Raw genomic sequence first — 26,532 nt, 5'->3', positions numbered from 1 at the left:
TTAACTAATGCTTTGAAGGAAAATCTATTTCAGTTTTTAATGGATTAGAAGCTGCTCTGATGATATAGTGATGTGTGATTATATGTGATGATACAATACAGGTAACCTTTAAAGTCTCTGATTTTTTTTTTTTTTTTTTTTTTGGAAGTATAGTTGACATGTATTAGTTTCAAATGTACAACATAGTAATTTAACAGTTGATTCTTTTCAGGTTCCAAGCTTATTAATAATAAAAATGTGTAGTTGAATAACACATATGTAGATATGAACTGTCAGGTCTCTATTTATATTATAATGTATGCTGATTTTTCTGCTTCCATTTTCTCCCTCACAGTCACTATTTAGGCACACTTATTTCATTTCTTTTACCATTTTTTATTGTGAAATACAGCATTCATATAGAAAAATGCATAAAATAAATGTATACTGTAATTATTCTGAATTAGATCCTTCTGTAACCACTGTCAAACTCCAGAAATGGAATATAACCAGTTCTCCAGAGCTCTCCACATTCTGTTCACATATGCCAGATTTAATACCTCTTTCCTTTAGTCTTCCTTTCCTTAATGTCCGGCTAATATACCACCTACTTCATATGTTGTTGTGAGGACTAAATGAATTAAAGTACATGAAAAGCTTACAACAGTGCGTGCATGTAGTGATACCCACAGTATATGCTGGCAGTGGTTTCTGAATGTTTCCTTTTTTGTCACACTAGATCTGTGTTCTTTTTTTCCTTTCCTACTTATTTAATGTGATCAAGATTAATTTAGATTACTAAAATACTTACTGCTTGTATTTCTGATCTTCTAGTTGTGAAAAATCTCCCCCTTGGACTTTTCTTTAGTGAAGGTCTATGTTTTGTCTGAAAATCTTTATTCTTGAAGAGTGATTTCAATACATAGAGTGATTTCAATACAAAAGATTGTAGGTTGGCACTAGATAGAGGATTTCATGGTGTGTGAGATAATCCTGTCTTCTGACTTCTCTTGTTGTAGACAACACAAATATCAGTGTAACCTCTTGGAAGATAATCTAGATTTTTTTTTCTCTCTTTGATCTTAAGATTTTTTTTCTTGGTTTTGGGTTCTTTGGGGTTTTTTTTCCAGTTGTACTATGAGGTATCTTACTGTGGATTTCTTTATCATGTTTGAGATTTGTGGGAATCTTAAATTGTGGATTAGTGTCTCATCCAGTTTGTAAAATTTTAGCCATTATTTTGTCAAATATTGTGTATGCCTTTTTCTTTTCTTTCTGGAATTCTAGTAAACATTATTACACCTTGTCCATATCCTCTGTCTCTTATTTTTTCTATATTTTCATCTATTTATCTCTAGTTGTCACTTCTGAATAGTTTCTTCAGAATGGTTTTCCAGTTCACTCTTTCTTAAGCTATGGGTGATCAGCTGCTAAATGAATTTTTAATTTTAGTTTTTGTTGTTTTCATTGTATTTTATTTTTATTTTTCACTTGTTGAAGGTCTTTTTAAAGTGTGCTGTGTCAGTTTCTAGTTTCTTATTCCCCACTCGTATTTTCAAACTTATTCTTTAGTTTTTTAACCAGGATAAGCATTGTTATGTATCTGATCATTCTAGTACCTTCAGGCTTTGTGGGTTTGTTTCTGCTGTTCCTCAGGATGTCTTATCTGTTTGAGTATCTGGTGAGTGTTGGATGTTACATTTGAGATAATATTGAGGGATTAGTTTTAAGGTCTCGGATAGATACTTTTCTCCAGATAGAGTTCTCATTGCTTCTGCCAGGCACCTTTAGAAGGAGGCTATCACCAGTCTTTCAAACATTGAGAAGACTTGGCACTGAACTATAGTTTGGTTTATTTTAACCCGATACTTAAAACCCTACAGGTTCCTAGCATTGAAGATGGCTGGTGGGATTTATTAGATTCCCTACCTTTTTTGGGCCCAGATTTGTTTTTAAAATTCTAGCTTCGTGAAAGCTACAAAAAGGATAGCTCAGTTTTACAACTGATTCTTCTCTGCTTGGTAGATGTACTTAAGATAGAAGTGGCTTTAAGTATTGATGATGCATTGCTTATCTTACTTGCCTTCTGGATGTTTGCCACATATTCCTTTCTTGTCAGCTCTTTACTGTTTAAAAAAAAAAAAAAAAAAAAAAAAACAGCATTTTTTACTTCATTGCCTTGAATAGGATGTGAACGTGGTTTATACCCTGTGAATTTTCATGGAATTAATGTAATTTATCCAAGTTTTTAGTTGGTTTTGTAGTGTTGATCTGAATTAATTAGCTAATTTGGCCTTTTGTTTCTGGAAACTCACCTTTTTCATTTTTTTAAAAGCTTTCAACATGTGAGTCCACATATCATACAAATCACCATTTAAAGTGTACAATTCATTGTTTTTTTAGCATGTTGACAGGGTTGTACAACAATGACTACAGTCTAATTTTTAAACATTTTTCCTACCCTGTACCTAGTAACTGTCACTCCCCACTCATCATCATTCTTATCCTCTCCTCAGGCCCTAAAGAACCATGAATTTGCTTGTTCTCTATAGATTCTGGACATTTAAAAAATGGAATAATGAAATATGTGGTCTTTTATTGACTGGGTTTTTTCTTTTAAGATTTTATTTATTTATTTGTCAGAGATCTCAAGTAGGTGGAGAGGCAGGCAGGGAGAGGGAGAAGCAGGCTCCCTGCTGAGCATATAGCCTGATGCAGGGCTCAATCCCAGGACCCTGGGATCATGACCTGAGCCAAAGGCAGAGGCTTTAACCCACTGATCCACCCAGGGGCCCCTTGACTGGCTTTTTTAACTTGGCATAACGTTTTCAAGATTTATCTGTTATAGCATGTATCAGGATTTCATTTTTTTCAATATTCTCAATATGGATATGTCACATTTTGTTTTTCCATTCAGTTGATGGACATTTGGGTGGTTTCTGCCCTTTTTGCCTATTATGAATAATGCTGCTGTGAACTTTTGTTTATAAGATTTTATTTGGACATATATTTTCATTTCTCTTTCGCATATACCTAGAGTGAAATTAGTAAGTCATGTGGTAACTCTGTATTTAAATTTTTGATGAACTACCAAACTGTTTTGCAAAGAAGCTGCACCATTTTACAATCCTGTCATCAATGCATATGGGTTCCAATTTTTCCACATCCTTGTTAACACTTACTGTTATCTTAATTTTTTTTATTATAGCCATCTTAGTTGATATGAAGTGGTATCTTGTGGTTTTGATTGGCATTTTCCTAATGACTAGAGATGTTAAGCATCTTTTCATGTGCTTACTGGTCATTTGTATGTCTTCCTTGAAGAAATGGCTAATTTCCATTTTTAAAACTGGATTGTCTTTTTCTTAATCAGTTGTATGAGTTCTCTTTCTATTGTAGGTAGTACACTCTTATCAGATATGTAATTTGCAGATATTTTCTCCCATTCTGTGTATTTCCTTTCACTTTTTGATAGTTATTGTTTGCAGCAGAGAAGTTTTATATTTTGAAGAAGTTTGATATATCTATCTCTTCCTTTGTTGCCTGTGCTCTTAGTGTCATATCTAAGAAATCATTGTCTAACCTAAGGTCTAAAATATTTATTCTTGTGTTTTCTTATAAGAGATTTAGCTCTGTGCTCCATTTTGAGTTAATTTTTGTTTATGGTCTGAGGTGGGAGTCCTGTTTCATTCTTCTGTGTGTTAACACCCAGTTGTCCCAGCATCATTGGTTGCAAAAACCATTCTTTCCCTATTGAATTGGCATCTCACCTTCTTTAGGCCTTCAAAATCCCAGGGTCAGTAGAACCTTAGGGTGTTGACTCTAACTCTTCCCTCTGTAAACCTTTTTGTTCTTTAGTGTCACACTACTGACTTTTTTTTTTAAGATTTTATTTATTTATTTGCCAGAGAGATCACAAGTAGGCAGAGACGCAGGCAGAGAGAGGAGGAAGCAGGCTTCCTGCTGAGCAGAGAGCCCAATATGGGGCTCAGTCCCAGGACCCTGGGATCGCGACCAGAGCCGAAGGCAGAGGCTCTAACCCACTGAGCCACCCAGGCGCCCCCATTGATGGTCTCAATTTTACTTCCGCAGGAAGCCTCTCTTTCAGCATCTAATCTAAACCTGCCACTGCAGTCACCCATTATCACCACCTGATTTCAGATCTCTTCCATCTGGCATTTTCAGTGTATTTGTGTTTTTTACTTCTGTGATCTCTATGTCTAGAACAGTGCCAGATACCTAGTTGCCATTTAAATCTGTGATAAATGAAGGCTGTGTTTTGTGAAACTAAATGTGCCCCTTCCTAAGTACTAATTTGTAGTTTCTTTTCTGGAAGTTACAGAAGATAGAAGAATAAGAACAAGATTTCAATTCTCAGCTTTTTTTTTTTTTTTTTTAAATGCATAATCTAAATTTGGTTGTGTTATGGCCTCATAAAATGTAGCTGGATTTAGAATGTTAATTTTTTTAGGGATATGTGAATTTAGTTCAGGAAGGAGAGTGGCCTGTAAATTTCCTTTCCTATAATGATCTTGTTAGATTTTTTGTAGCGGATTAAACTACTTTTATAAAATGAATTGAAAGTTTTCACATTTTCTTCTTTTCTGGATGAGTTGGAGTAATTGTGTATTATTTCTTTCGTGAATGTTTGGTAGAATTTATGAGTAGAAAAGCCACAATAAAGTTTTGTGGCTATGGATTTGATTTATGTAACAGATTTGGAACTATTCAGACTTTTCATTTTTTCTTGAGACAGTTTTGGTAACTTTCCCTCTGGGAATTTGTGAATATTATCTAAAATTTCAAATGTATATTATTTATAGCTTTGTTTTTCTTTTCTATTTTTTTAATTGAAGTATAATTAACATACAGTGTTCCGTTAGTTTCAAATGTATGATATAATGATTCAGGAATTCTATTACTCAGTGCTCATCAAGATAAGTGTGCTCTTAATCCCCTTTATTTGTAGATCTCATCATTTTTTAAAAAAACATTTTAAAGATTTTTTTTTTTAATTTATTTGACAGAGAGAGCTCACAAGTAGCAGAGAGGCAGGCAGAGAGAGAGGAGGAAGCAGGCTCCCTGCTGAGCAGAGAGCCCGGTGCGGGGCTCAATCCCAGGACCCTGAGATCATGACCTGAGCTGAAGGCAGTGGCTTAACCCACTGAGCCACCCAGGCACCCCTTAAAGAACATTTTAGACTTCTCTTTCAATGTACAGCATTACTAATTTGGCAAGACAGAGAGAAACCATTTTTTCTTTCTCTTATTGACTCTTTGAAAAACTAATAATATATTGCTAAGGGTAGCTTTAAACAATATATATCCTTTAATAAATGTTTTTAAATTTAATTTCTAAATTATAAAAATAACAAAACCTATTTCAGGAAATTTGGAAGATGAAGGAAAAAAAGTTGTTTATAATTAATCCTACCACCCTAACACAAGCTAAGTTGGCATTTTGAGATATTTTCTTAGGATTTGGAAATCAAGTATGGTGTTATTTCTGACTTGATCTTTTGTTTCATTATGGATTTATCGTTTTATATGTTTTGGTTATATGACAACAGAGTTACAGTCTTAAGTCTAGTTGTTTGGTGAATTGCTTTGAAAATCTTTTCTTCTCTTTAATAGGTCTTAACTTGCAGAGTCAGTTTAATCTGGAAAATGTTACTGTTTTCAATACCAATGAGCAGGAAAGCACCCTGGGTCAGAAGGTGAGGCTGATAAGAAATCTTACCTTATAAATCAAAACTTATAAAATCTAATCATATTTTAAGTATGTCCTAAGATAACTCCTGTGAATGGGTATTCAAAGTCACCAAAAATTTTGAAACCTTTTTTTCTAATTTATAGAAATAATTTGTATTCTGTGTAGAAAATGCAGACAAAACAGAAATATTTAAAAAAGAAAGTACAACTATCCCATAATCCAAGGCCCCAAAGATAACCACTCTTAGCATGTCTTAGTCTTTATAGGACTTACTGTGTGTATAGTTTTATTCTAAAACTGAGGTCATACAATACATATTATTCTGAAATTCACTTTCTTCTTTTAACAATAAAGTTTTTTTTGTTTTGTTTTTTTAGATTTTATTTATTTATTTGACAGAGATCACAAGTAGGCAGAGAGGCAGGCAGAGAGACAGGAAAGGAAGCAGGCTCCCTGCTGAGCAGAAGGCCAATGTGGGGCTCGATCCCAGGACCCTGGGATCATGACCTGAGCTGAAGGCAGAGGCTTTAACCCACTGAGCCACCCAGGCACCCCTTCTTTTAACATTATAAAATGGATGCATTTCTGTATCAGTACATTTAGATCTTAGTGTTTTAATGGTTCATATTAAGTCTTCTAAGTGGATATTTATCATAATCCTTTCTATGGGCATTTAGTGAAAAATGGTTAACAGTATTACAGTGAATAATACTGTATATAGCATTGCTAAATTATCAGGTGTTGCCTTAGGATAAAATCCAGTAAATGAAATTGTTGTGTCGAATGTATGCATATATCAGATTTTGATAGCTGTTGACCAGTTACTTCTCAAAAAGTTTATACCTCATATCATCACCAGTAGCACTTGGAGAATATCTGTCCATTTTCCCACAGCCTCATCCTGGGAATTACCAATTTTTAAAAATCATTGCTTAATTGATATACACTTGAAAAGTAAATGTTTGTTTTAAACTACGTTTCCTTTGTTATTAGTGAAATTGAGGGACCTACTATATATATATTGGAATTTATTTTTCTTCTGTGCCGATTAGAAACAGTGAGAAAGAGGATAACTTATTCATGCCATGTGCCCATTTTACTTTTGAAATGTCTTTTTCTTACTGATGTATAGAAGCTCATATTGAATATTATTAATTCATTGCCTACCATTTTGTTGATTTTTTTTCTCAGTTTATAGTTTTTCTTATAACTTTATTTATGGTGCCTTTACTGTATAGAACTTTTAAGTTTGGATATAATATTAGTGTTTGTTTGTCTTCTGTTTAGTTGTTTCTAGTCTTGTGTCATGCTAAAGGCTTCCACTCCAGAAGAATAAGTTATTGTTTCTTTCTTTTGATGCTTTTGTGATTTATTTTTTAAATAAATCTTTAATCCAGCATGAATGTTGGTATATGAAATAGGTTGTGTTATGATTTTATTTTTTCCAAACAGTGAGCCAGTTAACTCAGAACCATTTGTTAAATAAATAATCCGTATTTGTCCACTGATTTTTAAAAGCTATAATCAACTTTATTTTTAAAGATTATTTATGATATATCCAAAAGACAGTCCATAGTTGGCAAATTTCTGGACATTTAGCACTTGTTCTGCACTTAGGAACAAGTTATGAAGTTTGAAAAATTATTAATTAGATCTAGCTAATATCTCATAGTAAATTAGATTTACTAAGGAACATAATTTGTTCCTTAAAATGTAATGATTATGAATTTGGAAATGATGTTGACTTAAGATTTCTTTAAATTTTAGAGGCAGGGTGGGGGTCTTAGTGGCCAGGGAGGGATGAAAATGAAACAAGGTGGAGAATCAGGAGGGAGACATACCATAAGGGACTCTTAATCTTGGGAAATGAACTGAGGTTTGCTGGGAGGTGGAGGGGTTGGGATAGGGTGGCTGGGTTATGGACATTGTGGGGGTATGTGCTATGGTGAGTGCTGTGAAGTGTGTAAGACTGATGATTCAAAGATCTGTACCCCTGATGGAAATAATACATTATATGTTAATTAAAAAATTTTTTTTTAATTTTGTCTTTCACTTTTATGTATCTTTTGGTGCTTCTTGGACAATTTCATATAAACTTGTTATTTTGAATTTCTCACTGTAGAGCTAGACACTCAGCATATCCTTAAGTGTTCCCCAATAATAAGAGTTCTCTGTGGGGTTGGGGAGAATTTTTATAGTCCAATGAAAATTGGGGACAAAACTACTTAGGTATACTTCAAGTTATTTACTGCAGTTCTTCAGAGTTCTTAATATACTATATGTAAGTATATAATACACTTCTGTCTAAAAGATCATCATATATATTTCTAAAATGTATTTTGCCATAGACCCTTTATTCCCATAGAGAATCTACAGACCATGTTTGAAGAAATACTGATTTAAAACTTTCTGCATATCTTCATGGCTATCTTATATCATCGTTGTACTGCTCTTGAGTTCTCAGATCCTTGTCACATAGAATTGCCATTGCCTTAAAGATTAACTGTCTAGACAGAAGTGCAACTAGATTCTCTTAACAGTGTTTGTCTAGCGATGTGTGAATGATGTTATTCCAGCATGTCTTCTGGCTGACAACTGCTTTGTGACAGACTGTACATTTTTTAAAATTTAGCACACTGAGGATAGAGAAGAAGGAATGGATGTAGAAGAAGGTGAGATGGGAGACGATGAAGCTCCAACAACTTGGTGAGTTTTAGAAGTTCAGATTTTGTGATTTACAAAACTAAAACTTAAAAACTTATCAAGTACTAGTGTCCGGATATACACAAGGAGGAAGAAATCACGCTTCAGATATATTTGTATTTTTTATGTGTATTACTTAAAATTATAAATCCTAAATCATTAATATGCTCTTTAGTTGGTTTCTAAATTACATGCGGACAGTTCATTGTTTACATGGTCTATTGTTTGCATATTCCTAATATTTGGAAAGCCAACCATAGGCAACCTAGATACTTTTTCCCTTTTTCCTTCCATTTAACTTGATGGACTTCGTGCCTGTGGATAATGAGCTGACTTCTTAATGAAGTGGAAGGAATTAGTAACCTCCTTTCCGTCTTCTCCCCTTCCCACTCTCGTCTCTTGTTTCCTATCTCATCTGCTAACTCTGTGCTTTCTTTCCAAATAATTTTTTCCTAATGCTGATGAGAAGGAATGAGGAAGAGAAAAAGGGAGACATGAAGGAAAGTTTTTACTTCCAGGTGTCTGAGGTAACAAAAGTTATCATCAGTTGCAATTGAATTTCTGGAGGATCAAGAAGAGTTTCCAATATCTGCACAGGGAGATGTATTCCTGGCATCCCAGGTTTCAGATTCAAACACATATCTCCAAGAAACTTTGAGAGTAGTGTGCCTCCAGGCTGAATTCCAGTCCTAGTCGTGTAACCTTAAGCAAATTACCTAACTTCCCTGAAACTCAGTTTCAGGGTCTTTAAAATGTAGTAATGCCACCTACCTGCTTGTTGAGATTATTAGATGAGATGCTGCTTGGACATGGTCTGTTAAGGTACAACATAGTTATCCTTATTATTACCATAGTTGTTGATGTTATATATAATGATATATGGAAAGCACTTAGTGTTTATTCAGTTGCCATTATTACTAGCTGTAGTTCTGTGTTTTGGGTTTGGTGTTTTTTGGGTTTGTTTTTTTTTTTTGGAAGACCTGTTTGTTCATGTACATTATGGATAGAGTATACTTTTGGGGTCTAACCTGAGCAACATAAAGGACTAAGATAGTAAGCTCCAACATAACAGGTCACCTGAAATGTTAAAAAGAGCCACCAAAGACAAACTGTCCAATGGGGTTTTGTCTAGTTGGACTCTGCTGAAGCCTTTATAGATATGTCAGCCCCATTGATTGTTTATTAGCTGGTCCCAGTGGCAGAAAAATCACTTAAACAGGATTCAACATTCAGCTGCCTCTCAGTCTGTCACAATCATTATATGTTCTTTTTTTTTTTTTCCTTTTATTGAAATGAAGTCGACATACAATATTACATTGGTTTCAGGTATACAACACAGTGATTCAACGTTTATACACATTAGAAAGTGATCACCAGGATAAGTCTAGCTACCATCTGTCAACCATACAATTACAATATTGTTGTATTGTTGACTGTATTCCCTATGCTATACTTTACATTCGAGTGAGTTACTTATTTCAAAACTGCAAGTTTTACCTTTAATTCCCTTCACTATTTTTTGAATGGAGGAAGAGATTGGGAAATTACTTTTTGACAAAGCAGTGTGACCAACTATATCACCAGAGTATTTTAGACACTGTAATTTACAAAGAACATATTACCCATATATCTATGATATGAAGCCCATTTCAGATTTGGCTCAAATATACCAGCAAAAAATTTTGTATTAAAAAAATTCTAATATAATCTAAAATCACTAATTGAACATCTAAAAAAACATGTCAAGTTGCAGAACATCTTGGTTAAAATAGTTATAAAACATTTTATTTTTACATTAACTTTCACCTTAATTTGTTATGGCTTGCATATACAATAAGTAGTCACATTTGCTTTGTGCGGATAAATGCAGAATCCAAATGTATCTGTGGAATGGTGAAGTTAGAAGGCACATTGCAGTAAGTCCAAACATTAAAGGAGGGTAAAGAAGTGTTGACATTGAGTGTAGACAACTCTTTCAAGATGTTTAGATATGAAGGAATAGCCATGGAGGCACAGCATAGATTGGAACTTTCAGAGGAAAAAATGTTAGTGTCTCAACTATAAAAGTTTCCTGGTAGTCATATATATATATATATATATATATATATATATATATATATTTTTTTTTTTTTTAAGATTTTATTTATTTGTTAGAGAGAGATACAGAGCGCAAGCACAGGCAGACAGAGTGGCAGGCTAGAGGCAGAGGGAGAAGCAGGCTCCCTGCCGAGTGAGGAGCCCGATGCGGGACTCGATCCCAGGACGTTGAGATCATGACCTGAGCCGAAGGCAGCCGCTCAACCAACTGAGCCATCCAGGTGTCCCCCTGGTAGTCATATATTAATACTACTTTCAAATTTCTTCTATGAGGCATCTCAAATAAATACTAGGCCAACTAAAAATAAAAGGAGAGATAGCAGAAGCTTTTACAAGTAGGAGATGATAATTAACACCTTAGATTATTGTTAGTATCAAACATTAAATTAAAATGTGAGTTTTCTGGCAACCAAAACAATAGTGGACCATACAATGGTTACATAATTCTTATTCTCTGATTAGAGGTAGTGTCCCATTTCTTAACAGGCCAACTTTCCTTATACTACAATTCAAGAGGTATTTATTATATTCTTATATGTGGTAACTGATTAACATTTTATGTGTGTGCATATAACTATATGTATAAAACTATATAAAATCTTCAAAAGCAGTTTTGTTTCATCCTTTATTAAGTGTATGGAACTACACAAATAATAGTCATAGTACTATTTCATGGGTGTAAATCATTTTTATATGTGGCTTTTTCTTTTTTCCAATTCACTTACACATTTTGGAAAATGTTCCTTTTGTGGCTTTGGTTTTCTGGTGTGTGTGGCTTTTTTTTTTTTAACTTGATCTGTAGAAAACCCAAACTTACAACCTTATTGTTATAAATGAATAAAATCACTTCAGTTATAGAAAATAGTTTATGTCAGTTGATGTTCAGATAATTATTTTCCTGTTTTCAGAGTTGTTACTAGGAAAGAGTGTAGAAAGAGTGAAAGTTAACATACCCATTAGATTCTTTCAAATACTGTTGGTTCTTGATAAAAGTTCTGGCAGGAGCTGGATTTTGGTCAATTAAAAGTTGTCAGTACTCTTCATTATTGATTTGAAGGAAGATCCACATGTTTCAAATACTAGTAATTGGTCTAGCAAAGTTAGTGTTCTTTTATCAAAATTAGCTAGCTTGCTTAATTATTTACCTTTATACATAATTCAGAGCGATCGTAATCTGGGTAAGTACCTAAGCATAACTTCAAGCCTCTTGTGTAAAATAAAATGCATGCAATCTACACTGCTATTTCCTTGCAGACCAAGGACTTTTTCAATTATTGCCAAGTTCACAGCTTAGTTCCAGACAGTTAACAGTTGTCAGAAGTGTGAATGTAAGATAAGTGATCTGTTACTGTGTGTGTAGATGTGTGAGGGTTTTTTAATTGATATGCCAATTAATATAAATTTAATAAAATTCTTTAAGCAGGCATTTTATGATACCAACTAGTAGTTGTAATCTTAACCGTATGTGAATTAGAGTCATGGTGAGAATCTTTGTCAGATGTACTTCCATATGTTATACTAAACTACTTTTCCCTTTGTCATTCTTAACAAATGCCTTTTAAGACATTTTTGTAGAAAACTGATTTTTTACGTTAGCAAATTATTTTTTACTTTTCTACTCTAACCTTCCTTTACATGTATATATAAAGTAAGGCATTTTTCAGTCTTTTAAACTTTACACTCCCATCCAAGAAAGCTTAAAAAGTACATGACAAAAATTATACTTGTTTAATTTACTATAATCCTTTAAAATGCATTATGATATGGCCCATGATACTCCATAGTCATTAAAGTAATTTTAAATATACCCATCTCAAAGGTGAAGAGTGGAAGATTACTTATTTCCTATTACTGACCAGAAGTTAAGACCCTTAATATTGTAGTACTGTGTGGATCACTAAACCCCCTTCCTGTTTCCCACATAAAATTACAGTCTTCCTTAGAACACTTGTATGGCTGTGATGCTTAGAAAAAATGCTAACTGTAATCCATAGATTCAATTTATTAAGTTTATTTAGAAAGAATAGAAGGTAGTACACAATTGTGTTTACAAGTAAAATTAATTTTACAAAGGTGATGTTGAAAATTTTTGTGGATATTTGAGGATATGAGATAGTCAATACCTAAAGCATTTTTGATAATGGCTTTTTGGAGTGATATAGATTTTGTCAAAAACAAAAATCTCTTGGGTAAAAAAGTCTAAAATGTTTTAACTTTTAAAATTAAAACATAGTATAACGATTTTGGTAAATTTAAAAATTAAAAGAATGTATTGATACTGCAGATTTGTAGCAGTGAAATTGCAAATTGAATTAGTAATGCTGTAATAAAGACACTAAACAGGAGGCAATTTATTTATATATGTATATATAAATATAAGTTTATATATATATACAGTTGATATGTATTTTACATATTTGTCTCATGCCATGGCTTTTAGCTTAGGTTCAAGGTGATATTAGCTTAAACAATGTGGAAGTTGATATCTTTCTTATGGAAAAGTCTGGAGACAGGCATTTCAGAGCTGGGAGATCGCCTAGGGACCTATGTTCCTCCTAACTTCTTGTCCCACCTTTTCTTGGTGTGTGTTCTTTTTGTCTGTAGTCCATGTGACTCATCATCATATCTGCATTCTGGCCAGCAGAAAGGGGAAAAGGAAAATGATAAAACATGGCCCAAAATTTGCACATATGACTTTTACTCCCAACTAGCCAGAACTTAACCACAGGGCCATACCTAGTTGCAAGAGAGGTTGAGAAAGATAGTCTTTAGCTCTGAATAAACATGTACTGGGGCACAGTTCAAGGGTTCAACCACTATAGATAAACTGGGTCTGTTAGGGTCTATGAATCCCCTGAAATTGTTTATAAAAGTCTGTTTAAGTGCACTTCTCTGGGGAAAGGAGCTGTAGCTTTCGTCAGCTTCTTCGAGGGGTGTATGACCTAAAGTTAGGAGCACTTAGATTATTTCTAAAAGAACTTAAATGATTTATTTAACATAACATTTATTTTATTAGCTCCATTCCAATTGATTACAACCTGTATCGAAAATTCTGGTCACTTCAGGATTACTTCAGGAACCCTGTGCAATGCTATGAGAAGATTTCATGGAAAACTTTTCTTAAGGTGAGTTCAGTCATAGACTACCCAAAACCCTATATTCTACAGTTAATGGCAGAAGCAAAACTTGTCTCATATCCAGCATACTTTTTATTATATAATTTTATCTCTTACATTTTTATGCCTATTTCATATTGTTAAATCACTGATTTTGTGGAGTAGTTTGTAAATGACTTAGGGATTTAAAAGCTCCTAATTACAGACTTGGGTTTTTTTGTTTGTTTCTACATAGTATTATCAACATGAACTGATGAATTTTTGTCAAATATAGTGTCTTTACTTTGCACAAAATTATTTCAAGTATCCTGTTAGAACAGGGGTTGCAAACTAATGGCTATAGGCCAAATCCAGGCTCCTGCCTGTTTTCCTAGACAGAGATACTGGCACACAGCCATGCTAATATTTGCAGCTGTTTGTGTGCTGTAATGGCAGACTTGAGTAGTGTGACTGGGACCATATCAGCCATATAGCCTGTGAAAATTAATAGAAGGAAACCTCATTTAAAATGGAATCAGGTAGCCAGTAGAGGAACTCTCGTATTCTGCACTAGTTGTCATTTGCAGAGCCAACTGTAAGAGATGGACCTTGCCAGTCAAAGTACTTTACTATCCCAACAGAAGGAAGGAAGATTTCTTCCTCTCCCAGCAACAGTCCAGACAATGAGAGGCAGTCACAGCTCAGCCAATGAGAAGCCACTATACTTGGAACTCCCAGTTTAGTCCAATGGACTTGTAGTTTATAATAGCCCCTACTGATTCCTCCTTTCTGCTATAAAAGAGCATTCCTCTTTGTTCTCTCAGACCTGGAGCTTGCTTGTCCCAGATTACAGTTCTTAGCTGTTCCCAAATAAACCCCCCCTTTTTTTTGCTGGTGAAATAATAGTTTAATTTTATTTTGAGGAATTATTTATTTTAGAGAATATGAGCAGGAGAGGCTAAGGGAGAGTGAGAAAGAACCTCAGGCAGACTCCACCCTGAGCACAGAGCCTGATGTGGGGCCTGATATAAGGACCCTGAGATCATGACCTGAACTAAAACAAAGAGCCAGACACTTAACCAGCTGTGGCACCCAGGCCACCTTTGGTGGTTTCATTTTGAAGGTTAACAAGCCTATGGGTTACTTTGCAGTCTCAGTCAGTAGAACATGCTACTCTTGATTTCAGGGTTGTAAATTCAGGTCACACTTGGGGTGTAGAGATTCCTTAAAAATAAAATCTTAAAAAAAAAAAAAAAAAAAGGTTAACAAGCCTAACATACTTATTATCAGAAAAAAATGGGTGATTCTTGTTTTGTAGTAATTCTCTTTATTTCTTTTATTTAGCTACTTAAATATCAGTTGTCATTTTTGGTTGTAGTCAAAATCCAAGGTAAATAGGTAGCTCCCTAAAAGTAGCATGGTATGTATTCAGATTAAGTGGTGAGTGAGAAATCATGTGGGATTATTCCCCAGCTGGATAGGATTTGACATCATTGTTTTATGGTCACAGCGTTTAGCCCAAGAAATGCTTGAGCATTTTCCACAACCGGTTAAACATCTAATTTCACTTTTAAATTTCTGTATACTTTCAAAGCATTACTTTCTGTGTTTGCCCCTTAAACAAACTGCATAAGAAATTACGTTTCTTTAGTAGAGAGTTTATTCTTGTTTTGACAATACATGAACTCTTCATACCAAGTAGTTTTAATCCCATTTGCCATCACAGTTTTTCTTATTTAATGTGCTTTACAGTGTGCATACTTGATTAACTATGAGTAAATTTTAAGTATTTTGATATAGAAAAGCACTAAAAAAATTATTGGGCAATAATGCCAAATCAAACTAATTGGTATTTTTACTTTGCAGTATTCTGAAGAAGTTCTAGCTGTCTTTAAGAGTTATAAATTAGATGATACTCAGGCCTCCAGGAAAAAGATGGAAGAATTAAAAACAGGAGGAGAACATGTATATTTTGCAAAATTTTTAACAAGTGAAAAGGTATAAATTTTTCTTTTTTGCTAAGCATAAGTAATGGTCTTTTTTTTTTTCTATTTAGCTGATACTCTTTTTAAGTTAAGTTTCATAGAAATCTGGTAATTATTAGTTTGAGAATTCAAAACTTGTGAATTCCTTGCACAAGTAAGAGTAATTTGATTTCAGAGGTGAAAGAAGTTGTTCTGCATTGTCTGTTTTGTAGGCTTATTTTACAGTTTAATTTTCAGGTGTATATATTTTGAACCTCAAGTTAGGATTTAATTTGCATTTATGAGAACAATATTTTATAATTAGTTTGTCATTTAAGAACAAATAAGGGGTGTAAACATTCCCTGCAGTAAATTTTGTTCAGATACAGTGCTAAGGGATTATGTAAATTTTCTAGTCAAGATGACACATTAAGAGTGTGTTTTGACTTAACTTCCTTAGCTCCAAACACATAGAAATGATAGGTAAAATATGAAAGGAGAAAAAAGACAAAGCTGGCCTTCCAGAAACAAGAAAAGTATCTTAATGGACTAGAAACACCAAGTAGTAAGTGAAACTGAAGTCTCAGGCCTGCTGGCCTCATCCCAAGCAGGAGGTGACACCCAGGAGTTTGTCTACAAGTGATAGACACCCGGTGTCTTTCATGTGGGTCCAGCGACCAGAGCCAGATTCACTGCTTGAAGCCAAGATCTTGGGGGGAACTTCACTTACCTTTGAAAAGAAGCTAAGAAAAAATGTTACCAATCTTCTTTCTGCCCAGGGCTGTGGATTCATAGGAAGCTCTGGGTCCAGCTTTGTGTTGGTTTGCTCTGTACGGGATGTATGATATCTGCAATATACTAATGAAATAGTTGGCTCCAGAAATTCATCATAAGGCCTTTCCCAAACTTGACTCCAGAGGTCCTGGTGGAAGCAAATGCAAAACTACTGACAAGAAAGGATGTACACAGGGAGAAAGAAGGAGAAGTGAACAAAACAAAAGCCTCTCATTCAAAACTCTGATACATTGCCATTTCAAAATTCATAAAGAAATTCAATACTAGGAAAGATCACTAACCAAATCAATTATTGGGATATACATGTATTTATTTCAGATACACGGCTTGGCCATGACTTTTAAAAAACTTTAAAATCATATAGCATCCACTGAGAATGAGTAAAAAATTGTGAAACTGAAATAGGCAGAAATGAAATAGAATGACTGACTATGAAAACTAATTGAGAGACTTAGAAATGAAAAATGTGATTATCTAAACCAAAGCAGAACATACAGAATTAAACTATAGATTGGACATAGAGGAAAAGAGAACTAGTGACTGGAAGATAATAATAATAAGTTCACCCAGAACATCCAGATATGGGGTGTGGGGTGGGGAGAGATGGGAGGTGTTTGTTAACTTGGAAGGAGCAGTTAAGAGCAAGGCATGGTCAATTGAGAAATTGCGGCAAATATCCAATAGGATTTTTAAAGAACAAAATAGAGGGAATGGTAGGGAAACTATATTGAAAAGAATTAAAGGTAATAACCAAGTTCTCAGATTAAAAGTATGCTACAGCATACAAGTTGTATGCTACAACTTTATCCAGCAGGATAAAGAAAGTTAAATCCATACTTCAGTACATCATGCTATAATTTCAGGGATAAAGAGAAAAACTTAAAAACCAAAGGAAAACAACTTGTGGTTCCTAAACAGCAAAAAGCTAAAGGGTGCACAGGAAGGAATATAGACAATTTTGTAAACCCAACTCATGGCAGGAAGGGAGAAAAAAATACAAAAAAGTAGGTAGAAGTAAATCCAACTATATCAATAATAGGAAGTATAAACAGATTTAAGACAAATGATTTATCAGAATGGATTTTTTTTTTTAAACTCTGGCCATATTTGTTAACAGAAATATATAAAAACTCTTTGGTTGAATAAAGAATTCAAAATTTTTACTTTACCTTATTTAGAAGAGGGGAAGAAAATCCCAAAGCTCTTCTAGCTTTAACAAAGGACCTTTCTAAAGACACACTTCAGAAAGCCTAGATGTCTATTTAAATAATAACTAGGGCAAAATACTTCCAAAATAAAACCAGTAAAATTTCTGTATCCTTTTAGGAGTTACAAGTTACATTTTTCAGGACATGACAACTGTTTGAAAACTCTGGATGTTGTTAAAAGTTCTTTGAATAAATAACATTTCTAAGGACATTTTAACAATAGAAAACAATGAGAATATACACCTTTCAGAGAAATGTCTATGGTGGATATTAATTCTATATCTTTGTACTGGTTTCTATGTACCACTTTCTTTGTACTGGTTTCTATGTACCACTTTCTCAGAACTGGCTCTCTCTGTAGTTTCTTTATTGATTCTTTGTGAGCTTTCTTTCACCAGCAGTTAGGAGAGCGTGAGCTTTCCAGGGTTAAGCTCTGGAATTCTATTACTTAATACCATGAGGGGTAAAAACAGCTTTGAGAAGCTTCATACTTTATAATATGGAAAAGAGAAAAGGCACAGAGAATTGTAACAAAGAGAATGTGAAGCATGTAATGTTTTGTATCTTCAGTTTTCTTAAACTTAGATCTGTATAAGAACCCTTCTTATACATTCTTCCTATTTTTACAGTATATTTGTGGTGTTTACTATTCAGTATCAAAATGAAAATATGTGTAGTGCATTACCTATAGCATTAAAAGTATGCACCATATTGTAAGTTTTACTGTTCTCTGAAAGAAGCCTTCCACATCTCTGCAATACTTTACACAATGTTTTAAACCCATTTGATACACTTGCACATCTAATGGGAATGTTATTACCCAGAAACATTGTGTTTTGCTTACATGAATGTGATCATACTTTTCCTTAGGGAAGGAGAATCAATATCAGTGCGCAGAAAGGATGATACAACCTTTATAGTTATAAACAGGCATTTATATGGTAACCACAGGTAGGCGCGGGTTCTACAAATAAAATTAGGTGTTTTTGTAACTTATCATACCTTCTTTCTCAAAATGGGATATTTCTTCTAGAAACAGAGTGGTATTGTAATTTTCAAGGGCCCCTTTTTTATGCTGCTTTGGGTATGATTGTGAACACTAAGTTCTAACTACAGTTTTGTTATTAGCATAGTAAAATAATTCAGTAGCAGTCACTGAATGTAGTGCTGAGGAATTTGGGGCTTTTTGTTTCTTTTTGGGTTTTTTGGTGGAGAAGTACCTGTTCCTTCAGGTTAGTCCAGAGTCATACTCAGAAATTTTTAAGGGAGAATTTCACCTCTAATTATCTAATTTATCAAACCTACGTGAAAGTCACTGGTATTGTAGAGATCCCTCCTTCGGCACTATGTCGCATGTAAAAGCAGAACCAACATTTTAAAGTATTTAAGTACCATGATATTAACACGATAGTTAATATTAAAAGGAATGTATTCTGGAATTGAGTTCTCAAAGCAAAGAGTACTACTAATAACTAGGTGTAGACATCAGGATTGCCCAGTTCTTCACAGTACTAACTCTTGTTTCCTGGGGAGTTGAGACTCTGTCCAAATGGAAAAGATGAGGTAGAATACTTGGCAGCCAGCAGTTACCAGAGTAGCCACCAGTCCCACAATATTGATCTTAGTGTGGGCATTAAGGCCTTTCTTGTTTGGGTGGGGGGGGCGATGGGGGGGGATAGCAGCCTGCCCAGACTCTGCATTGTGTGCAGAACTCTCAAGTAAAGACTTTTTAGTCATTTAAAAAAAGAGAATTCCTGGTAGAAAGTTGTTCTGCCTTAAATGTTTTATACTTTCTGTATCCATTTGAGAAGTATCTGAGGTTGAAATCTTCGCAGTGAAGGCGAAGATAGGTCCATTCCTTTATGACACATATTACAGCTTAGTTAGGAACAGACAGGCTAATCCGTATCCTATAATTTTGTCTCATTAGTTGTTTCCTGGGAGCCTCCCTTTAAACTGGTCTGGGAGGTTTTTTGGACAGCTCTAGAACATGGTTTGAGTTTTCTTTGTCTGCAGGCCAGAGATAGAGCCAGCCCTCCAGCAAATTCCAGGACTTTATTGTGAGATTCTTGTAGGTCATTATCAAGGTCTGAAATTTAAATAGAAACTAGATTGTTGGTCCCTGTGCCTTGAGACAAAACAGTTAATAGCAAAAGCTGTTAAATAGGCAGGGGCTAACATTTTCTTTTGGTTCCAAGATGGAAGAAGTTCTTATTTTAAAAATCATATAAGGACTCAGCAACTCCTAGCAGAACTGGAGTGATATTTTTTACTAATTGATATTTTCTTCTTTTTTTCTTTTTTTAGATTTTATTTATTTATTTGTCAGAGAGCGAGCACGCGCGAGCGAGCACAGGCAGACAGAGTGGAAGGCAGAGTCAGAGGGAGTAGCAGGCTCCCTGCGGAGCAAGGAGCCCGATGCGGGACTCGATCCCAGGACGCTGGGATCATGACCTGAGCCGAAGGCAGCTGCTTAACCAACTGAGCCACCCAGGCGTCCCCTAATTGATATTTTCTACTAGTGAACCTTAACGTAAATCAGTCATTGAGCTTTACGTCTTGACACTGCCCATCTGAGTCAGCTGATAGGACTTCTCACAGCTGTGACTGAAATGGTTTGACAGACTTGATTTGGGCTTTGATATAATTGAACGTAAGGCCCTTTAATATTGGGCCTTGTGTGGCCACTGAGAAATGCAAAGTAAATGGAAACTTTATTGGCCTACCATTAATATTTCTTGAGAGAGAGCAGGTTATAGATCTCACTGTTGTATAAGCTACAGATAATGTGTCTAGACTTGTCACTTGAATTATGTACAGACTTTTGGGTTACTTTATTTTTCAGAGTTTATTTGGTTGTTTGCCTATCTCTGCTATGGGCAGTGAAGGCATTGATGAATCTTCAGAGCTTTACAAACTTTGCAGTTTGAAGTGTTTCACCTACACTTAAGTCAGTTTTAGCATGTGGGTATGTACCCATCCATCTGAAAAGATAAATGCATAAGACTAAGAGTTTTGTTTTGTTTTGTTTTAGAAAGGAACACAATAACATTTTTTTAAAGATTTTATTTATTTATTTGACAGAGATCACAAGTAGGCAGAGAGGCAGGCAGAGAGAGGGGGGGAAGCAGGCTCCCCGCTGAACAGAGATCCCACTGCAGGGCTCCATCCCAGGAGGCTGGGATCATGACCTGAGCTAAACGCAAAGGCTTTAACCCACTGAGCCACCCAAGTGCCCCAAGACTAAGAGTTTTCAATATGATTAACTTTTTTTATGTGAAAAAATCTGTCTGAAGTGGTCCTCAGAGGCATGAGCTGTGCTCTCAATTGTGACACTTTGTACTTTGTGGGCCTGACAAATAGGGCAGCTCTTTAAATATCATTGTGCATATTGGAAAATTTAGAGCATACTCATCACTCTGTTGTTTTTAGAATCCCCTCTGTTTGTGATTCTAGCCATGGTTATGTTATGCAAGCAAGATAAAAAAAAAGTCTAATCTCTGGTGCTGCCAAGCAGCGATCTAGGAAAGACTGCAGAAATGGTATAAAAAGTACCCATAGGCCATGGATTTGGAGCCTGATTCTGAAGAAGGACAAAGTCTAAAAGAGTTGCCCAGGAGACTGGTTAATTGATAAGATAAAGATAAGAGCAAAGATAGAATGAAAAATGGCCTAACCTTTCTGGGTCATTATCCAGAGTCATAGAAACTAATAATCATTTCTGTTAATTATTAATAACATTAAAATCTTTGCTCCTTTAGAAATGACAGCTCTCATCTCATTTTATGTGGTCAAGATTTACACAAAAGCATAAAATAGTCAGTATATTCATAAATGTAAACAGTTCTTTAAAGAGAAAATGTGCTTTGATGAGGGCAGTGATTATTACCACCTGACAGAATGTATGGAAGGCAAAGAACATTTTCCTACCCTTGAGAACGGACTGAATCCCAGGAACTTAATTTTGTCTTTCTGAGTTAATCAAGTTCCCTCCTCTTAAATGTTTTTAAACTTTAAATATACGTTAATATTTATGTTTTAATATATCAAATAGTATGTTTAATGACAGTATTAATGTTTTAAAACTAGTCTTTAAAATAATTTTATCGGGCGCCTGAGTGGCTCAGGGGGTTAAGCCGCTGCCTTCGGCTCAGGTCATGATCTCAGGGTCCTGGGATCGAGTCCCGCATCGGGCTCTCTGCTCAGCGGGGAGCCTGCTTCCTCCTCTCTCTCTCTCTGCCTGCCTCTCTGCCTACTTGTGATCTCTCTCTGTCAAATAAATAAAATCTTTAAAAAAATAAAAAAATAAAAATAAATAAAATAATTTTATCAAGTACTTTAAAAGTACACACTGATTTCATCCTAATTTGAGTGTTCTGAAGGATAAATGTGTTTATATATAGTGAGAGAGACTTAGGTTGAAAACACATAGGAATTGGATGGCTCAGTGGGTTAAGCCTCTTCCTTCGGCTCAGGTCAAGCAGATCTCAGGGTCCTTTGATTGAGCCCCGCATCGGGCTCTCTGCTCAGCAGGGAATCTGCTCCCCCACCCTGCCTGCCTCTCTGCCTACTTGTGATCTCTCTCTCTGTTAAATAAATAAATAAATAAAATCTTCAAAACACACACACACACATACATAGGAATGATATAGTGGTTAGGTACTTCTTATTTCTTTCCATATCTGAATTTTAATGTCTTTAGAAGTTTCTTAAGGAAACTACAGATTATTGAAACTTTATCAAATAGCAAAGGAGTATTCAGTAGAGTCACATAATTTGCAGTATTGTCTGAGGTTTAAATATATATAAAGAGAGACATTGGTTATTTAATCACAACTTGATTTAGTTCACCTGTGTTTGTTTAAGTAATCCTAAATCTTTGTAGGGGTAACCACATAACCTGTATTGGTTAGGAAATTCCAGTTAATTTAGGCTTTTGTAGGCCAAAAAGAAGTCTTGCATTTACTAAAATAAATAATTTGTATTTTACATTAATTTGATGTATTAGGGGAAAGAGATTTAAAATGTAAATTTTTGGTATTTATTTTACTGAGGGATATTAAGTCCTCTAAATCTCCTTAAAAGTATGAGTACAGAAGGTTTTCTTAGAATCTTTTAATTTATAACCATAGCTGTAAGCAGCTTTTTTAACTAAAGCAAAAGAGTTGACAGGTAATATCTCTGCTTTGCTGTGGACATACTTTCTTTGTCCTGTAACTCAGCTGGGACACTGAGATCTTTAAAATTAGATTCTTCATTTTTTTTTAACTTTTTTTTCCTCTGAAGGAAAGTTTTTAAAAAATTATTAATAAATAGGAGTACTATGTAAGTCTGTTAGTTTTTATGTAATAGGTTATATATTCTTTTTCTCCAGAAATCAGATGTCTGGTAATTTAGTTGAATAAGATATATGAACCTATTCCAGATAGGAAACTGCTTTACAGTTTAGTCTGCTAAACCCTAATTCAATATCCAACATTTGTGAAAATTAAAAGTTTAAATGATGGCACTTTTTTAAAGTAATAACTCTGGAACCTGTATTTCTCCCGGTTTGGGGAGAAAATGGTTATATTCAAAGCATTTGGAGTTGTGGCTTATTTCTGTCTTAATTGTCCAAAAAGAGTTTTTCACACTCCCAGAAACATAAGAACTTAGTGATGCTGGGGCACCTGGGTGACTCAGTTGGTTAAACGTCCCAACTCTTTTTTTTTTTTTTTTAAGATTTTATTTATTTATTTAACAGACAGAGAATACAAGTAGGCAGAGAAGCAGGCAGAGAGAGAGAGGAAAGCAGACTCCCTGCTGAGCAGAGAGCCCAATGGGGGGCTCAATCCCACAACCCTGAAATCATGACCTGAGCCGAAGGCAGAGGCTTAACCCTCTGAGCCACCCAGGTGCCCAAGCATCCCAACTCTTGATTTTGGCTCAGATCATTATCTCAGGGTCCTGAGATTGAGCCCTGGGTCAGACTCCATGCTCAGCTGGGAGTCTGCTTAAGAGTCTCTCTCTCTCCCTCTGTCCCTCCACACTTACCGCCACAACCACCCCCAACACGTGTGTATGTGCTCTCAAAAAAAAAAAAGGAATTTAGTGGTGTCTTTTTAAACAATTTAAGAAGGACTCTAATATACTTGAGAGATTTTATACTTTCTTAGAATCTCTCAAGACACGCAGTTGACTTGAATTTTATGCCTCATACTAATACACTCATTACTTTTGGCGAAATCTGCAACTCCTACAGCCGTACTACTTAGGCATCAGAAAGACTGCTGCCTGATTCCTACTCCCTGACCCATAATTCAATGGGCTTTCACAAAAACAAAAAAAAAATGAGCCTAATACTCAATCAACAGAAGAAATTATTAATATTAAAATTGATAGCTTTTTATCAGAAGTTATTAGGCAAACTAGAGATTATACAGGACACTTATTTACCAAGGAAAGGAAACATTCTCACTGCTCAAAAAAGGCATGTAGAAACCCATTTCACTGAGGGCTCAAGAGTAAAACACAGACTCATATCTATACAGATGCTTTCAGCTTCCCATGTACTCAGTTGTCATTGGTTTATTTGTCTTCCAGGGAGCAGAAGTTTCCTTTTAAAGAGTTTTGTGTCTTAGAATTGTCCCCTTCCTAGTTCATGTGCAATACATAACTAAGCTTTGTAATTCCAAAGGGTTGCATTAAGAACGAAGAATAATAGAGGTGCCTGAGGCCTCTGCCTTCAGCTCGGGTAGTGATCTCAGGGTCCTGGGATCGAGCCCCACATAGGGCTCTCTACTCAGTGGGGAGCCTGCTTCCTCCTATCTTTCAAGCCTGCCTCTCTGCCTACTTGTGATCTCTGTCTGTCAAGTGAATGAATAAAATCTTTAGAGGAAAAAAAAAAAGAATGAAGAAAAATAGACCTAAGTAGCTTATGTGGAAAAGAACACAGGATGAAAAGAGACATATGAAGCTAGAATTAACAACAACAAAACAGCTACATAAATACCAAATAAAATAGAATTTAAGGCACAAAGCTTAAATAGGATAAAGGATACTACATTAACGAGTCACCAAGATGTCATGAACTCCTATGCATTCAAAATCTATTAAGAAAAAAAGCAGTCTCCCACTGTGGTGCTCAGTGAAGACCTGGCCAAAGTACAGCAAGCTGTGTGCGTGCTGAGCAACACCGCAGCCATTGCTGAGGCCTGGGCTCACCTGGACTGTAAGGTTGACCTGAGGTTCTTTGAACAAGCGTGCCTTTGTTCACTGGTATGTGTGGGAGGGCATGGAGGAAGGAGAGTTTTCTGAGGCCTGTGAGGACATGACTGCTCTTGAGAGGGATTCTGAGGAGGTTGGAGAGGATAGTGCTGAGGGAGATGAGGGTGAAGAGTATTAGCCTTTCTCTACGATTTTACACTCTCTTGTCTTAGGACTGTCATATTTCTGTTCTGGAGGCTGTCTTTTGTGGCTCTAACTTGTTAATAAAAGTGATGTTTCTATTTAAAAGCTAAAAGAAAAAACTTGTAAAATTGTGAAAGAAAAAACTTGTAAAATTATGAGAAGTTGGCAGATCATAAATTTTAATCAAGTGCCTTAATCAAAACTGATGGGATGATTAGTAAGTATATGGAAGATTTGAACAACAAAAATAATCTTGATTTACTGATGGATAAAGCAGACCAGTATTAAGAAGTATATGATAGATTTGAACAATAAAAGTAATAAGCTTATTATAGTATATATAGAAACTTGTACACAAGAAATAGAGATGATTATTCTGTTTTAATACATATGGAACATTCACAAAATTTGACTGTGTACTAGGCCATACAGGAAATCTTAGCAAATTTGAAAGGTTCTATATCATGCAGAGCACATTCTCTGGCCACAGTGCAGTTAAATTAGAACTATAAAAAGGATGGCTTAAAGGAGGTAACTTACCAAGTTGAAAAGCTTTCCCTAGGAATTAAAGAGGAAATCAAAAATGGAAACTCTAAATTTGCTGTAAAGATATTGTATAGCAGAACTGTATTATAATGTTAGATGTGTGGGTTACAAATACAGTGAGAAGTAAAGAGAAAATTACACCTTTAACTACATTAATGAAAAATTTAAGAATGACGAATTGAGAATACCATTCGAGAAGCTAGGTACAGATCTTAAGAAAGTAGAAGTAAATAATAATTGTACAAATTGATGAAGTAGAGCAAGGAAAATATAGGACTTCAGTAAAACCAAAATCTGTTTCTTTTTAAAGAAAAATTATATAGAAACAATTTATAAAAATATTATAGAGCAGGCCTGAAAGGAAAAAAGGTGAAAAGGTACCAGTAAACAATAAGATGAATAAATAACAAAAATGGGCATAATTGAAAACATAGAAATAGTGAATATATATAAGAGAATGTATTCTGAACAACTTCTGCTGATATCTTTTTAAATCTAAAGAAATAGTAACTCTGTAGAAAAATCTAATCACCAAATAGACTCAGAAAGAAATAGAAAACTTGAATAAGCAAGTAATTATTAGAGAAATTGTAGTCAGAAAATGATACCTTTTGAATGACATCAGGCTGATTTTTTTACTCACATACTATCAGCTCTTCGAGGAATAGATGTAAGTGAAAATTTTGAGAGGTAAGAAGAAGAAGAAAAGCAACCAGGTCCTTAATATGAGATTGATGTAACTTTTAAATAAAATCCCAGTAAGGATAGAACAGGAAAGAAGTATATATATATCAGTCTCACAAATAGAGATGAAAAAAATTTAACTCAATAAATCAAAAGTAATTATTTTATTTAAGTATAGGCTAAATAGGATTTATCCCAGGAATGTAAGTTCAACATCAGAAAGATTAATACCAAATTAACAGCCTTAAGGTTTAAAGGTTTAAATATTTTAAAACTATATGATATCTCATATGACAAGAAATTCTTACAGTAAAATCTAATGTTCAGTACAAAAACAAATCAGAAGTAGAAGGGGATATT

At 34.8% G+C, this 26,532-nt stretch overlaps 1 protein-coding gene across 1 annotated transcript in view; it reads left to right on the top strand.

Annotated features, from left to right (window-relative positions):
* Nucleotides 1–26,532, top strand: part of THOC1 (THO complex subunit 1) — a 52,857-nt gene that overhangs the window by 8,786 nt on the left and 17,539 nt on the right. Inside the window, exons 8-11 of the mRNA XM_059139034.1 lie at nt 5,613–5,695; nt 8,324–8,397; nt 13,508–13,616; nt 15,453–15,584. Coding sequence (XP_058995017.1) covers nt 5,613–5,695; nt 8,324–8,397; nt 13,508–13,616; nt 15,453–15,584 — 398 coding nt within the window. The remainder of the gene's footprint in view (nt 1–5,612; nt 5,696–8,323; nt 8,398–13,507; nt 13,617–15,452; nt 15,585–26,532) is intronic.

Source organism: Mustela lutreola, chromosome 11 (assembly GCF_030435805.1).
Source record: "Mustela lutreola isolate mMusLut2 chromosome 11, mMusLut2.pri, whole genome shotgun sequence".
Classification (NCBI taxonomy): domain Eukaryota; kingdom Metazoa; phylum Chordata; class Mammalia; order Carnivora; family Mustelidae; genus Mustela; species Mustela lutreola.
This window is presented reverse-complemented; position numbering and strand designations above follow the sequence as displayed.